The following is a 17,500-nucleotide window of genomic DNA, read 5'->3' on the forward strand; positions in this document are numbered from 1 at the left end:
TGAAGTTATTTGAAGTTTGTCTATGTGTATCCGTGTGTGTGTGTGTGTGTGTGTGTGTGTGTGTGTGTGTGTGTGTGTGTGTGTGTGTGTGTGTGTGTGTGTGTGTTTATGGCGTCAATTAGGAAAGGACAGGTATATCAAGATTACAAATAAGTTATAGAGAGAGAGAGAGAGAGAGCACAATGTTGCCATCTTACAACCACTAATGAGAAAAGATTTAAAGGCACAGAATCCATGTGTGTGTGTGTGTGTGTGTGTGTGTGTGTGTGAGTGTGTGTGTGTGTGTGTGTGTGTGTGAGAGTGTGTGTCCAGATGCAAACATTCCCCATCTGTGTTTTTGAGCTGCGTCTTGAGCAGGTGACCTCGACCTCGTTATGCCAACACACACACACACACACACACACACACACACACACACACACACACACACACACACACACACGCACGCACGCATACGCAGACAGACTTCAAATAACTTAATAATTATCTTGTCATCAAACTCTTTTAATTGACCTACGTGACCGGACACACACACACACACACACACACACACACACACACACATACACACACCTGGATTCTGTGCCTACAGCTCCGGTAGCCCAATCGGCTAAAGCGCCGCGCTGCAAGGCTTCACGGCCAAACAGGCGGCGGTCCGAGCCCAGCTCAGGCCAGATTCTTTCCGTTGATTAGGAGTGGTTACTGTCCCCCATTGAGCAACGGGGATGTGGTGTGTGAGGTCCTGGCAGTACCCAGAGATCGACGATAATGAGCATGCACTTGCTCGTGTTGGGAGGGTATACCTGCTGGCGAAAGCGAGTCCAACTCGTGATCAGGCCGTGGAGAATCACACACAAACACACCATACAGTTTCCGGTCCCTACTGGCCTCTTTCCCATCCTCTGTCTCTCTTTTTCCCTTCTTCATTACCTTCCTCCCTCCCTCCCTCCCTTCCCCCAATCTCTCTCCCTTCCGTTCCTCTCTCCCTTCCTTCCTTTCTTTCCTCCTTCCTTCCTTCCCTCCTTCTTTACTTCCTTCACTTCCTCTGTCTTGTTCTTTCTTCCTTTCCTCTCTACCTCCCTCCCTCTCTTTTCCGTCGTTCCTTTCTTCTCTTCTTTTCATTCTCTCCTTTACTCCCTTCTTTCCCTCCCTTACTCCTCTTTATCGTTTTTCGTTCCATATTTCCCTTCCCTCCTTTTTTTCCCTTTTTTTCCTTCGTACAGGTGGACAAACAGAGTAGGTGAAATGATTTCTAAAGGGGTTAATGTGACTGGAAAGTTTAAAGGAAAAACGCGTGTATTTAGTAGCGAGAATAAAGGGAGATTTGATAAGGAAAATAAGGTTGTATGCAATGGTATTTAAAAGAGGAATGTTAATAGTTATAATAATGAAGTCTATGGTGTTTTCCAATGGGATTTAAAGGGCCTGGGAGGTTTAAGAGGAAGCTATGTGGTTTAAAGACGAGAGAAAGGCTGACTTGATACGGAAAATGAGGTTGTATGCCATGAAATTTAAAGGAAAGAGTGTTAATGTTCAAGGGGATTTAATGTTATGGGATTTAAAAGAGCTGGAAATTTTAAAGGGGCAAAAAATGTGGGTTTGGAAATTACATATAAGAGTGACGATACCGAGAACGAGCTATGTAAGGGAGTTTAAAAGAAAGGTTAATGGGTTATCATAATGGGGTTTAAGGGGCGGTGTTGAAATAAGCATCATCATCGTCATCATTAGCAGCATCAGCAGTCGCATCCTCCTCCCCGCGGCGCCTTTTACTTTCACTTTCAGTGATCGTTCTGACGCGCCGATGACTTTCGTTCACGCCAACCGGTTTTCGCGTTTACCTGGGCGAAGAATTTTGGAACACCTGCGAGTGTTACCTGGATGCCTTACCTGTGACTTCCCTCCTTCCCTCCCGTCTCCGTTCCTCCGCCTCCTCCTCCTTCTCCTCTTCCTCTTCCTCTTCCTCCTCTTCTTTCATGTTTTTCTTTTTCTCTCTTCTCTTGTGTTCATTCATTGTCTGTGTTTTTTCCTCCTCCTCTTCTCTTCCTCTTCCTCTTTATTTTTTTTTATCTTTTCTTTTCTTCTCTTCTCTTTTTTTCCTTTCTTGCTTCATTGTTTCTTCCCTTCTTTTCCTCCCTTCTCCCTCCTCTTTCTTTTCCTCTTTTCCTTCTTTCCTCTTTTCCTTCTTTCCTTCCTCCCTTACTTTACTTCCCCCTTTTCTTCCAGTCTCTCCTTCTCCTCCTCCTCCTCCTCCTCCTCCTATTCCTCTTTTCCTCTTGTTTCTTTTTCTCATTTATTCGTTTCTTCCATCTTTTCCCTTCTTCATTTTACTTCCCCTTCACCTTCAGTTCTTCCTCCTCCTCCTCCTCCTCCTCCTCTTTCTTTTGTATTCCGTTTCTTCTTTTCTATTCTTTTTTCCTTTTTTCTCTCATTGTTTTTCCCTTCTTCCTCTTCTCCAGTTCTTTCTTTTTCTCATTCATACGTTTCTTCCCTTCTCTCCCTCCTCCACTGTACTTCCCCTTCCCTTCCTTTCTCTTCCCCTCTTCATCTCTCTTTCCTCTCTCTCATTTTCCTTCTTTCACTTTCTAACCTTTATTTTTTATTTTTTTATTCGTGTCTGATTGTCGCCATTAATTATCTTCTATGTCTTGTAATTCCTGTTTTTAAGTTGTTGTTTTTTCAATGTTATTTTCCTCTTTATCTTTTCCGTCTCAGCATTTATTTTTATTTTTTGGGTTTTAATTCCTCGTCTGTTTCGTTTTTCTTTTGTTTCTTTGTATTATTTCGATTTTCCTCTCTGTTTTTCTATTTCTTCTTCATTATTCTTTCTCCCTTTTCTCTTTTTTCCTCTTCCATTTTTTTCTTCCTCTTCCGTTTCTCCCTATTTCTTTCCTCCCTCTTCCGTTCCTACCTTTTCCCTCTCTCCCTCTTCCCTCCTCTCTCCACTCTTTTTTTCATCTCCCTTCCATTTATCTCCTTTATCTTCCCTTTTCTCTTTCCTTCAGGCTTCTCTCCCCTTATGTCCCTCATCTTCCATTTCTTTCTCCAACTCCTCTCCCTTTCATTTATTCCCTTCCCTTTTATCTCAATGTTTATCTCTCTTTCTTTCCATTTACTCCACTCTCCCTCTGTCTCCTTCTTCTCCTTCTCCTTTCTTCCTTCCTTCCCTTCTTCCCTGGGTAGTAAATGCGAATACCATCAACTCCTTTACAAATCGAATCGACCGTCATTTCGTTGCGTCAAGAGTAACTGACTACCGAAGTGCTTTGATCTGTTCTGCAGGCTTCAAGTGGCTGACGACCAGATTAAATCACCTCATAATGAACCAATAGGCTTACTGTTGCCTGCATTTCCATGTTTCCCCTTCTGTCTCCTCCTCCTTCCCTTCCCTTCCTACCCCCTCCCATCCCCTCCCTTCCCCTCTCACCGGTTACCTGAGAAAGTGTCCATGCCTTGTGGTTACCTGTGGACACGGAATAATCAACCTTGTCACCTGGTCTCCCTTTTCTCTCCATCTCTCTCTCTCTCTTTTCTCTCTCCTTCCCTCCCTCCCTTCTTTATTTCTTTTCTCCATAATAATTTCATCTTATTCCCTTCTTTCTTTCTTGTCTACCTCACTATTTGTTTTTATTCCTTTCCTTTTCCCTTCTTCTTCTTCCTCTGTTTCTTGTCAATTATTATTTCATCTTCCTTTTTTCTTTCGTGTCGGGATTATTTCATTTTCTTCCTTTCTTTTCTCTCTCCCCCTCGCTCGAAATAGGTGAGAGAGGGAGGGAGGGAGGGAATAGGTGATGGAGATAAGGGAAAGTGAGAGTGAAGTGGAGGTAAAGGAAGGAGGTAGAGAAAGAAGTAGAGAGTGAAAAGGGAGAAAAGAATAGACGTAGGGTTGAGGAAGATTGGTAAAGGAAAGGGAGAGGGATGGAAGAGAGGAAGAATTAGAGGAGGGAAAGAGGAAGAAGTAGAGGAAAAGGGAGAGAGGAAGAACTAGAGAAGGGGGAAACCGAGAGAGAGAGAGAGAGAGAGAGAGAGAATTAGATGGAAGGAGGAGAGAAAGAGGTAGAGAAGTAGAAGGAAGGGTTAGGGAGGCGTCTTGGTAAGGGAGAGTGAGGGGCTAAGATGAGAAAAGGAGGGAGGTAGAGACAGAAGTAGAGAGGTAGAAGGGAGAGAAGTAGAGAAGTAGAAGGAAGGGTTAAGGAGGAGTCTTGGTGAGGGAGGGAGAGTGAGGGGGCTAATGTGAGAGAAGGGAGAGAGGAACAACTAGAAAAAGGAGAAAGGAAGAAGTAAAGAAGGGAGAGAAGTAGAAGTAGATAGGTAGAAGGGAGAGGAAGAGGTAGAACTTAGGGAGGGTTAGGGAGGCGTCTTGGTGAGGGAGGGAGAGTGAGGGAGGCCAAGGTTAAGGAAGGGAGAGAGGAAGAAGTAAAGAAGGGAGAGAAGTAGAAGTAGACAGGTAGAAGGGAGAGGAAGAGATAGAGCTTAGGAAGGGTTAGGGAGGCGTCGTGGTGAGGGAGGGAGAGTGAGGGGCCAAGGTTAGGGAAGGGAGAGAGGAAGAAGTAAGGAAGGGAGAGAAGTAGAAGGTAGAAGGAGAGGAAGAGCTAGCGCTTAGGAAGGGTTAGGGATGAGTCGTAGTGAGGGAGGGAGAGTGAGGGGCCAAGGTTAGGGAAGGGAGAGAGGAAGAAGTAAGGAAGGGAGAGAAGTAGAAGTAGATAGGTAGAAGGGAGAGGAAGAGGTAGAGCTTAGGAAGGGTTAGGGAGGAGTCGTAGTGAGGGAGGGAGAGTGAGGGGCCAAGGTGAGGGAAGGGAGGGCAGGTGAGGGGGATGTGGCACCGTCTCCCACCTGGCTACAGCTCAGGTGCGCAGGGCCTTTCAGAAGTGCTCGTGGAGTCAGCTGGCGCACCTCGTCCCCGCCTGTGTGTGTGTGTGGGCCTGCCTCCCCACCTCCTCCCCCCACGTGACCACCGCGCCCTCCTTCCCCTCCTCCTCCTCCTCCTCCTCCTCTTCCACCTCCTACTCCTTGTCCTTGGTCTCTAGCCCTCCTCCAAAGAGCACTTCTCCCTCATTCCCTCCCTCACTCCTTCCCTTGCCAGACCAGGAAAGGATATCTTGTCCCTCTCATCTCCCCCTTCGAAGCATCCCTATTACTCCTCTCCCTAATTTCCTCTCACTCCTCATCTCCCTCTCGCAGCCTCCTCCTTCTCCTCTTACTCCTCCTTCAAGAAGTGCCTCTCATGTGGTGTTCAGTGAGGACGCGAAAGTAACAGTGCCAGTGAGTGCCAAACCTGAGTGCCACGTAAAGGAGAGAGAGAGAGAAGGAAATAGATAAAGACAACGAAAAGGAAAGGAAGGAAAGGATAGAGAAAGAAAGGGTTATATACCAAAATTCAACTATACAAGAAGAACGGAGAGAGGAAAGAAAGAGAGATTAATAGAGAGTGAGAAAGATAGAAGGATTAATACCAAGACATTAGTACGAAGAAAAGGGAGAAAGGAAAGAGAGAGATCGAAGAGTACTAAGAGGAGGAAGAGACGAGAGATCAGAAGTGTGTGTGTTCGCGTGTGTGTACTAGCAGAAGGATGATGTGTCGTGTGGGTGTGTGTGGGGTGGGCGGGCTGTGGGCGTGGGCGGTGGTGATGCTGCTGATGGTGGTGATGATGCCCCACGCCCACACCCAGGAGAGACACATCCGCTACGTCCGGGCTGATGAGTTACGAGGTGAGTGATGAGTGTTTCGTGGTTACCTGTGGCTTACCTGTAGACTTTCTTTTCTTTATTGTTTCCTTTTTATTTCATGTTATTTACTTGATTTTTCTCTCCATCATATCCTTCCCTTTCTTTCCCTTCCTCCTATCACAATCTGTTTAGTTGCCTCCGTGGTCTAGTGGTCAGCAGGCCCGGGTTCGAATCCCAGCCCGGGCAGTCGGCGTGCAGCTCACCCAACTAGTCTCCCTTTCGGGCTGATCGATAAATGGGTACCTGGGGAAACTTGGGGAAGGTAAACTGTGGCGATCCCGAATTTCACATTGGCCCGTGTCCTGTGGGAAACTGGTTATTACCTACCACAGACTCAAAGGGCCAACGGATCGGAGATGAGCACCGCAGCCACGCGCAGCTATAGCGTATGCACCCAGTCCCTCTTCCTCTTCCATTTCCATTTTTTTTCGTTTTCTCTTCTTTTATCTTCCTTTTCTCCATCCTTTGTTTCTCTTCTAGCCCTCCCTCCTGTCTCATTTCCTTCCTCTCTTTCTCCTCCTGTTTTCCTTTTGTCTCTTCTTTTATTTTCCTTTTCTCCATCCTTTGTTTCTCTTCTAGCCCTCCCTCCTGTCTCATTTCCTTCCTCTCTTTCTTCGCCTGTTTTCCTTTTGTCTCTTCTTTTATTTTCCTTTTCTCCTTCCTTTGTTTCTCTTCCAGCCCTCCCTCCTGTCTCATTTCCTTCCTCTCCTTCTCCTCCTGTTTTCCTCTTGTTTCTTCTATTCATCCATTCATTATTTCCTCCTCCTCCTCTCTTTCTTGTCTCTCTTCATCATCAATATTCCATCTTCTTCCTTATTATTGTCTTCCTCATTATTCAATCTTTTTCCTTTCTTTCTTTCTCTTTGATATAATTGTTTCATCTTTTTCCTCTCTTTCTCGTCTTTTTCATCATTAATTCATCTTCCTTTCTTTCTTATCACCATTATTTCATTTTAATTTTCATTCTCGTCTTCATTTCATCTTCATACTTTCACTTGTTCTCTCTCTTTCTCCTAATTCAATATCTACCTCTTCTTCCCTTCCTTTTATTTCTCTCTCTTTCCCTCACCTTATCTTCTACCTCCCTTTCCCTTTCCCTATTTTTCTAGGTATATATATTTTTTTTATAATTTATGTCAACTTTTGTTATCCACGATTCACATTTTTCACTCGATTTCCCTCATTTCTACTTTATCATTATTTGCTATCGTATTCCTTTCCCGATTTATTTATATTTTTCTTCCCTATTTGTATTTATTTGATGCGCTGACCGTTGTTTTGGCAGTATACTTTTTTTCGTAAGACACTGGGTTTGGATTCCCTTTTTATCTCTGTCTCGTAAATCACCTTTTTTGTCGGTCCATCTCTCGCTGTAAACCTCGTCTTAGTACACAAACTCGCTTTTTACGAGGCCAGTTTAACCTTTTCCTTATCGGGACAAAATCACCTAATTTCATCTCTAGGCAGCTTTCCTCCGTAGACTTTACACATCTACTTCTGCCTGTTTGGCTCTGTATGTCACTGTGTCTGTCTGTCTGTCTGTCTGTCTGTGTTTGTCTGTCAGTCTCTGTTATGTGTCTTAATGTTCGTATGTGCGTGTGTTTGTTTCTTTTTGTTTTTGTTTTTATTTGAATTTTGAGTGTGAATAAATATCTATCAATTCGTAGATCTCTATTCTCTCTTTTTCTTTCTTTCTTTCTTTCTTTCTTTCTTTCTTTCTTTCTTTCCTTCTCTCTCTCTCTCTCTCTCTCTCTCTCTCTCTCTCTCTCTCTCTCTCTCTCTCTCTCTCTCTCTCTCTCTCTCTCCCGACAGGTAATTACAGGTGCATCACACTTTCGTAACTCACCTTTTATCGCCTTAATTGCATCCGCTCGGTCATTACCGTGTCACGCACCGGCGAGAGAGAGAGAGGGAGAGGGTGAGGAGTAGTAGGAGGAGGAAACTTTACCCACCTACCTACCTGCCTACCGTTTGCAGTACCTAATTAGCAGTTTAAAGGTATGGGAAGCGTGATGATTTAGCCTTAATGACCTCCCCTTGAAGAGCAGGTGAAGGGGTGGTCGTGGTGATGGGCGGACAGGTGGTGATGGGCGGACAGGTGGTGATGGGCGGATGGCTGGCGACGAGCGGACTAGTGGTGATGGGGGGACAGGTTTTGCTCAGGTTTGCTCATGTAGTCCATCACGTGCTAATGCCTCCCCATCACCCATTGTTCCGTGTGTTTGCCTTTTTGCTTCGCTCCTCACCGTGTTATCTTAGGTCTGTTTGGCCTCGAGTTCACTTTTGTTTTCTCTTTAAATCTGCCGGTGTTTGGAGGTATCCAGAACACACACACACACACACACACACACACACACACACACACACACACACACACACACACACACACACACACACACACACTCTCCCTCACACACACACACACACACACACACACACACACACACACACACACACACACACACACGTACACATACCTTTCCCTTTCACGCCGCCGCCATAATCGGTCTCTCTTTCAATCCTCCCCCGCAACCCTCTCATTTTCGCACCTTCGACCCCGTTTTTGGACCGACTGGGAACACAGGCAGAGAGTGGCAAGTAAAGAGAGAAGGAGCGATTGGGAACACAGGCCGAAAGTGACAAGTAAAGAGGGAAAGAGGGAAGGGTGAATGGAAGGGGGGCAAAGGGTACGTTGAGGAAGGGGGAAAAGGAGGTGAAGAATGAAGAGAGAAGGGAAGGGAAAGAGCTGCAGGGTAAGGGTGATTGGAGATAAGGAGGATCAAGATTGAGAAGGAAAGGAAGACAGAGAGAGACGAAAGGGTACAGATTTAAGATATATGAATAGGATGGAAAGGTAGGATACAAAAGGAAGGGAGGGGGAAGGGAGTGATATGGGAGAAGATAAAGGTAGGAAGGGAAGGGAAGGGAAGGTTGCAAACAAAGGAAAGAGAATATAAAGACAACAAAGAAAATTGAAGAATGGTGAATGGAATATGGAAGACAAAGAGGAGGAAAGAAAAAGGTAAGGAAAATGGAATATAGAAAAATTAAAGTCTTTAGCAAAATAAGGAGTGGGATGATGTGAAAAAGAGACAAGGAAATAAGAAGACGAAGGAAGATAATATTGGCGGGGTAATAGTTAATAAAAGGGAAGATAATAAGCAAATGAACTAAAGAAAAAATTAAATAGAGAAGTTTGAAGATATCGAGAAACAAGAAGTGGGAAAAGGGAAAGGTCTCGAGATAAGGAAAATAGAAGACGGAAAAAGATTATAATTGTCTGACGGGTAACAAAATGAGGGTACTAAGTTAGCTAATGATTTAAGGGCAAAGGAACAGTGCAATCGTTTTAATGGGCTCGATTTTGCCTATTTTCGAAGTGGGTGAGTTAATGGGCGAAGAAAAGCTGGGTAATAGTTAATAAATAAAGAATGTAGGAAGCATGTTAATATATTAGTGTTACTGGTCTTAAACTTGTCTATTTTCTCTTCGTAGTGGATGAGTTTCTAGTTAATGGACGAAAAGAAAATGGGTAGTAGTCAATAAGTAAAGGGGAGGAGGAAGACTACATGTAATAGTGCTAATGGGCCTGATTTTGACTGTTCTCTGTAATTGGGGAGTTGCTTTCTAATGGGTGATAAAAAGTCGGGTTATGTGTAATTGGTTAAGGGTGGAGGGAGCGTGGAGAGGTAATCGTGTTAATGGGCCAGAACTCAGCCGTTTTCTCTTCGTGATGGGTGAGTCGCTGGCGTACCTGTGTGGTGATGGCTGGATGCACCTCACCTGGCGTGGCTTAATTAGTGGAGTGCACCTTTCCGCATGAGAATGGTTCGCTTGCTTTGCTTTTACCTGTCTAGTTTTTTTTTAATTTTTCAATATCTGACTTTCTATCTTTTTCTTAATGTTTTTTTTCTTCTATTTTTTGTCTCTAGCTATCTCTGTCTGTCTGTCTATTTGTTTGTGTGTGTGTTTGTGTTTGTCTCTCTGTCTTTTGTGTGTTTTTATCGTTTCTGTCTCTCTGTCTGTCTTTCTGTTTGCCTGTTTCTCTGTCTGTCTCTGTATCTGTTCTCTCTCTCTCTCTCTCTCTCTCTCTCTCTCTCTCTCTCTCTCTCTCTCTCTCTCTCTCTCTCTCTCTCTCTCTCTCTCTCTCTCTCTCTCTCTTTAGACAGTCCTCAGTCCCATTTCTTTCATCATGACTCAGCCCTTCCTTTCTTCCTTTATTTTCTCTTCTCTGGACTCGGCCTCTTCCCCACATCCGTCTTTGCCTATTTTTCCCCGTGTCACCAGCGTGTCTTTTTATTCTCTTCAGTTTCAGAGGAGGAGAAGAAAGAACGAGGATTACTATTTACTGTCGCGTTGAAATTTCCGAGTTTTAAAGTCACCTACTACAGTTTCAGGGCGTATGTGTGTTTGTGGGGTGAGGGTGGGGGGAGGGAGAAGAGGGATTACTACTTACTGTCGCGTTGAAATTTCCATGTGATTATAATAGTTGTAGCAGTAGTTATAATGGTAGTAGTAGTAATAGTAGTAGTAGTAGTAGTAGTGAAGGGAATGTCTGTGAAAATAGAGCACGTACATTTCAAGGTCTTGGGAAAAGGAAAAAAATAAGCTCACGAGAAAAAAATAAATTAAAAAAATGAAGAAATAACAAGATAATGGTGTGTTGTGAAGCGTGGCAAAAAAATAATAAGGGCTCTGAGGCGTTGGGGAAAATTGATTTGTTGAGAGCGAAAAAAAAATCCACCCAAGCAGAAAAAATAAAAATAAATAAAAATAAATAAATAAAGAATAAAAAAAACCCCCGCTGAGGTAATATAGTGACTTAAAAGTGAAGTAAAAATATCATAATAACCAAAAAAAGAAAACAGGAAGAAGAGAGGAAATGGAAAAGGAAAATAAACAACACAATTCAGGAAGGATGAAAAAAACAACAATCTATAAAAAACAACAAAATCAAAAAGGCAAAAAAACACTTAGATTTCGAAGAGGTTTGAAAAGACTTATTGAAAAAAATAACAACCAAAAGAAAAGGTAGCAAAGGGCAGCGAGAAAAAGGTCAAACAAAAGTGAATTATGGGACGTAAAAAAAAAAAAATGCGTGGAGTGAAAATGAGTAACGAATCATGAGCAGCAAAACGTGACGGGGATGTTTTTTTTTTCTCTCTCTCTCTCTCTCTCTCTCTCTCTCTCTCTCTCTCTCTCTCTCTCTCTCTCTCTCTCTCTCTCTCTCTCTCTCTCTCTCTCTCCCACGGTGCCGTATGTCAAGACAGTTTCGCGAGGTATCTGTGGTCGAGCTTATTTCGTTTTCCCCTGAAGGCGCTTACGACACACATGCACGCTCCCCTTTTACGAGTGTGTGTGTGTGTGTGTGTGTGTGTGTGTGTGTGTGTGTGTGTGTGTGTGTGTGTGTGTGTGTGTGTGTGTGTGATTGTTTGTTTGTTTAACCTTCCTGTCTCTTTCTGTGTGTGTCTTTTATTATTTATAGTATTATTTTTTTATTCTTTTCTCCAGTATATATGTGACGAATATGAGAAAAAAGGAAAGCCATTGAAAGTAAAGATGATTGTCGCTAAATTAAGAGATATAGTTGAAAGGATTTGGAAGAAGAGGTGGAAAAATGGACGGAATAAAGACGATGTAGATGTTAGTGTGAATGTGAAGATAGGTATTTATTCATCTACCTTTTCTTCTTATTCCTGCTTTTGTTCTGCTTCTTGTTCCTCTTGGTCATTTTTTTGGTCGCGGCCTCGTTCATGTTAGTGTTTTCGTTCTTCTTCTTCTTCTTCTTTTCCTTCTTCTTCTTCTTCTTCTTCTTTTTCTTCTTCTTCTTTTCCTTCTTCTTCTTCTTCTTCTTCTTCTTCTTCTTCTTCTTCTTCTTCTTCTTCTTCTTCTTCTTCTTCTTCTTCTTCTTCTTCTTTTCCTTCTTCAAGGCTACATATGACGTAACAAACATACCTTTTTCTTCACGCTCCTCTTTATTACATCCTTATTTTCCTTCTCCTAACACTGGCGATCATTGGAACACGCGCATGATATACCAAGAGAGAGAACAAAACACTTCAACATACCTATTCAACCTCGTTCTTGACTCAAAAGGAAGAAGAAACATTAAGCCGGAATGTAGTGAAGGTGTTTTTTGTGGGTTATGACATTAAAAAGGAATTAAGAATGAGTCAGCGGGTAATTAAGATGAATGAATGAGGGAGTGTAACCTTGAAATTAGTACTAAATATTAATGAGAAAGTATTGGAAGATATTTTTTTAGTGCTTGCTCTATCGATGATATGTATTTTGATGAATGAAGGACCGACTCTAACCTTTAAATTTTTACTAAATATTAATGAGAAAGTATTGAAGTAGTTTTTTTGTCTGTTTGTTAAAAGCTCGGCATCTGAAAGTAAGGCAATAAAGTCTCGTATTTTATTACTGAACGAAGCTCTTTGAATCTTTAGTTAATAAATAATATGTAAAAGGAGAGTGATTTTTTTCTTTTATCGATAATTTCAAAGTTTTACGTCTCAGAGTATAAATAAAATCCGTCTCTTACGTTCTTAAAGTAATGAAACTCTGGGAAATCGTAAGAAAAAATATAGGAAAGTGTTACAAATGTTTCCTTCTCTATTTTTATAAGTTTTACGGATGAAAATATATGATAACCGTCTTGTGTTTACCGAAGTGAACGAAACCTTACGGATCTTATTGACTTATCTCAAACGATCGTCAAACACTATCGGAGGATTTTTTTTATAGTGAAGTGAACGAAGATTTGAACGTTGAGCAATACGGTCTTACCCTTCTCTTCTTCTTCTTCTTCTTTTTCTTCCTCCTCCTCCTTCCTTTCCCTTCCCTTCCCTTCTGATTCGCCCTTCACTTGTTTACTATGCAGGGAGGGGAAGGAGGTCATAGAGGAGGAGGAGGAGGAGGAGGAGGAGGTGGAGGAGGAGGAGGAGGAGGAGGAGGAGGAGGAGGGAACGTTATCCTTTTAAACTACAGCCTGGCTTTTACTTTTTGTCCTCCTCCTCCTCCTCCTCCTCCTCCTTCTCTTCCTCCTCCTCTTCTACTTTACCTTACACTTGATCATGTGTCGCGTGTCAGCTTTCTCTCTCTCTCTCTCTCTCTCTCTCTCTCTCTCTCTCTCTCTCTCTCTCTCTCTCTCTCTCTCTCTCTCTCTCTCTCTCTCTCTCTCTCTCTCTCTCTCTCTCTCTGCCCCCAAACACACACACACACACACACACACACACACACACACACACACACACACACACACACACACACACACACACACACACACACACACACACATTCCTCTCCCTTACTTTGTCCTTGTCGCCTTGCCCTCTCTATCTCCTCCTCCTCCTCCTCCTCTCTCTCTCTCTCTCTCTTGCATAATTTCTATCTTGTATTGTCTCTCTCACTTTCTCAGATAATTTCTTCTTTAAGTAAAAATATATTTCAACTCCTTTAACCGTATTTGCACACACACACACACACACACACACACACACACACACACACACACACACACACACACACACACACACACACACACACACACACACACACACACACACACACACACACACACACACACACACACACACACACACACACACACACACACACAATCAAACACACTCACTCATGCAGGACACGTCTGTAACATTATCAAGCCAAATGACCAGGTGGAGGAGGAGGAGGAGGAGGAGGAGGAGGAGGAGGAGGAGGAGGAGGAGGAGGAATGGACAGGGAAGGACATTCGTATACCGTTACCTTGGAAGTGAAGGGGAGGAAATGGGTGAGAGAGAGAGAGAGAGAGAGAGAGAGAGATACTGTAGTGAGGAGCAAAATATCTTACCGACTTATATAGACTGAGAAACAATCATGCCATTTTTACACACACACACACACACACACACACACACACACACACACACACACACACACACACACACACACACACACACACAAAGGCTCAGGTCTCCCAATGGCATCCCTGACCTCCTCAAACTCTGCTCTCGTTTCTCTCCCTCGCTAAGTGTATCTGATCTCCCTTCCCTTTCCTTCCCTCCCTTCCCTCTCTCCCTTTGTCCATGCTTCGTTAGTGTCGATATCCAGGGGTTCTCTCTCTCTCTATCTCTCTTTCGTTCTCTCTCAGTCTCTCTCTCTCTCTCTCTCTCTCTCTCTCTCTCTCTCTCTCTCTCTCTCTCTCTCTCTCTCTCTCTCTCTCTCTCTCTCTCTCTCTCTCTCTCTCTCTCTCTCTCTCTCTCTCTCTCTCTCTCTCTCTCTCTCTCTCTCTCTCTCTCTCTCTCTCTCTCTCTCTCTCTCTCTCTCTCTCTCTCTCTCTCTCTCTCTCTCTTTTTTTTTTTTCTCTTTTTTCTTCATTCATTCGTTTGGTTTCTTCTCTTTCTTTTTCTACTTGCTTTTTATTGTTGTTGTTATTGCACTTTTTTCTTGTTTTCTTTACTTTTTTCTTGGTATTTTTCTTCTTCCTAATCCATCCATTCCATCTGTTCATCTTCTTCTTCGACTTCTCCTCCTCCTCCTCCTCCTCCTCCTCCTCCTCCTCCTCCTCCTCCTCCTCCTCCTCCTCCTTCTTCACGAGCCATAACACATCATCCTTGACCTCCTCATCTACTCTCGTGGGAACTTATGAGTACAATACCCATCCCTCCTCCTCCTCCTCCTCCTCCTCCTCCATAACCATAACCTTCCCTGCCCTCCCCATTACCCCTACCTCTTTCTACCTCACGCCTCCACCCATACCACTACCACCACCACCACCACCATTGCACAATCGCTTTTGGCTCATACCTTCACCATCACCACCACCGTCACCATCAATACCAAGCACATCACTATCATGGCTATCATCTTTTGTGTGTCTTGAACTATTTCTTCATCACCGTCATCATTATTGTTATCACTGTTAACATCACCATCTTATTATTTCTTTAATCCTGTTGTTTATCTTATTTTCACCACCATATATTCTCAACACCATCATCACCATTATTATGAGAATCACCATCTAATACTTCCTTAATCCTATAGCTTATCCACCTCCTCGTCATCACCACATATCTTAAACACCACAAGTACAATTTTCATCACCACAAGCATCAACACCACAGCAACCTCTTTTCATCAACACCTATTATCAAAACCACAACCAACCCTATCATCACCACATAACCTCAACACCGCAAACAACTACCTTACTCATCACCACAAGCGTAAATACCACAACAACCATCTCTATCACCACCACGATAACTACCTCTTTTCCATCACCACAAACACATATCATCTTCAACACCACCACCACCAAACCATTATAGCAAAGAGCCGTAGGGAGATTGAGGTCGCGAGAGCCGAAATCCGCCAACACTGAGCTCGGTCACAAACAGTAAAGGTTCCCACACTCCCCTGAGGAACACCGCGGCGGGGAAACAATGCCTTGCTAACTCTTGTGTAACCCTCTCTCTCTCTCTCTCTCTCTCTCTCTCTCTCTCTCTCTCTCTCTCTCTCTCTCTCTCTCTCTCTCTCTCTCTCTCTCTCTCTCTCTCTCTCTCTCTCTCTCTCTCTCTCTCTCTCTCTCTCTCTCTCTCTCTCTCTCTCTCTCTCTCTCTCTCTCTCTCTCTCTCTCTCTCTCTCTCTCTCTCTCTCTCTCTCTCTCTCTCTCTCTCTCTCTCTCTCTCTCTCTCTCTCTCTCTCTCTCTCTCTCTCTCTCTCTCTCTCTCTCTCTCTCTCTCTCTCTCTCTCTCTCTCTCTCTCTCTCTCTCTCTCTCTCTCTTTCTCACTCTCACTCTCACTCTACTCTCCTCTTCTTCTTTCTCTTCTTCGTCTTCCTCTTCCTCTTCTTCTTCTTGGTTCAAATTTTCTTGTTCACTTTTTCTATTCCACCTCCGATTCTTCCTAATCTTGCTCCTAATTTCACTTCTAATCTTACTTCCTAATCTTAGTTACTCTCAATCTTAATCATAATCTTACTCCTAATCTTACTCTCTCTTACTCTTTTTCACTTTGCATTATATATGGTATCTCTATCTATCCTATCTATGCATCTATCTATCTATCTATTTATCTATCTATTTATCTATCTATCTATCTATCTATCTATCTATCTATCTATCTATCTATATCTATTTATCTATCTATCTATCTATCTTACTCTCTCTTTCTCTCTGATCCCTTTGTCTGTATAAGGAATCTTGCTAAATTGATTGGCTTCGTAATTCAGAGTAATAGATTCCTGTAATATTATTCTTCTCTTCCAGTTTGGGTGTGTTTGTGTGTCTGTCATAATCCGGTTTCTCAAGTGTTTATAGTTTTGTTTTTCTTGTTGTTTATTTGTGTTGAGTTTCAGTAAGACATTTGTGTGTTTGTTTTTTATGGCTGTTGTGGTGGTTGTTTGGATAGGTGTGTTTGTTTGTTTGTGTGTTTGTGTGGGGGATAGGTGTGTGTGTGTGTGTGTGTGTGTGTGTGTGTGTGTGTGTGTGTGTGTGTGTGTGTGTGTGTGTGTGTGTGTGTGTGTGTTGTTTTTCTCTATACTCATAATGTGTTATCTTCATATTTCCTGTCCGTGTTTTTCTTCTGATATAACTCCAAGCTATTCTCTCTCCCCTCCTCCACTACCTCTTCCTCCTCCTCCTCCTCATATTCCTCCTCTTTCTCCTCTTCCCTTCTTCTTTTTTCTCTTCTTGCCCTATTTCTATTTTTCATCTTGTCTCCTCCTCCTCCTCCTCCTCCTCCTCTTTCGACTCCTCTTCTCTTCTTCTTCTTCCTCCCCTTCTCCTTCGTTTTCATCTTCTTGTCTACTCCTCTTCCTCCTCCTCCTTCTCCTCCTCTTTCGACTCCCCTTCTCTTCTTCTTCTTCCTCCCCTTCTCCTTCGTTTTCATCTTCCTCCTCCTCCTGCTCCTCCTCCTCTTCCTCCTCTTCCTACCCCTCTTCTTCTTCCTCCATTTCATCTCCTTCGTTTTCATCTTCTTGCCCTTTTTCTTCGCTCCCTCCTCCTCCTCCTCCTCCTTCTTCTCCTCCTCCTCCTCCACCTCCTCCTCCTCCACGGTCCAGGAATTGGCTCTAAACAGGCTTAATTTTGTACCCGGCGATATGATTGCAGGTGAGCCAAGGTCCTTAAAGGGGGGGGCAAGTTGTGACAGGGCGTGTCCTTGGGGAATGACTTTACTATTATTGTTATTATTATTATTATTATTATTATTATTATTGTGTGTGTGTGTGTGTGTGTGTGTGTGTGTGTGTGTGTGTGTGTGTGTGTGTGTGTGTGTGTGTGTGTTGTTGTTGTTGTTGTTGTTGTTGTTGTTGTTGTTGTTATTGTTGTTGTTGTTTTTGTTACTTGCATTAATGTTTTCTTTTTTTGTTGCTCTTCTTCATCTTGTTTTCCTCTTTTTTTCTTGTTGTTATCGTTCTTGTTTTTGTTGTTCTTGTTCTTGTTCGTGTTTTCTTTTCGTCTTGTTCTTGTTCTTCTTCTTCTTGTTCTTGTTCTTCTTGTTCTTGTTCTTCTTCTTCATATACTCGATCTGCTGGTTTTTGTTGTTGACGTTTTTCCTCTTGTTCTTCTTCTTGTCCCTGTTCCTCTTACACCACCACCACCACCACCACCACTTACCCCCTCCTCCACACCGCCATAACCATCTACTCCATTCTCATAAGACCCGCCACAGCATTCCTTTCTTAACGTGCGCCCGTTCATTCCGTTCTGAATTACCATACCGGTAAGGACTCAGCGTAACCGGTCCACCTGTCCGGGCAAAT

At 43.1% G+C, this 17,500-nt stretch overlaps 1 protein-coding gene across 2 annotated transcripts in view; it reads left to right on the top strand.

The window, feature by feature from the left end:
* Positions 1-4,943: 4,943 nt before the first annotated feature.
* LOC127006803 (U-scoloptoxin(16)-Er9a-like) overlaps positions 4,944-17,500 on the top strand; it is a 49,640-nt gene continuing 37,083 nt past the window's right edge. For both annotated transcript variants that reach the window (XR_007759766.1, XM_050877142.1), the window contains exon 1: positions 4,944-5,709. Coding sequence is in view for 1 of the 2 variants with exons in the window: in XM_050877142.1 (XP_050733099.1) it covers positions 5,571-5,709 (139 nt within the window). In the remaining variant the exon portion in view is untranslated. The remainder of the gene's footprint in view (positions 5,710-17,500) is intronic.

The sequence above is a fragment of the Eriocheir sinensis genome, chromosome 33 (assembly GCF_024679095.1).
Source record: "Eriocheir sinensis breed Jianghai 21 chromosome 33, ASM2467909v1, whole genome shotgun sequence".
NCBI lineage: Eukaryota > Metazoa > Arthropoda > Malacostraca > Decapoda > Varunidae > Eriocheir > Eriocheir sinensis.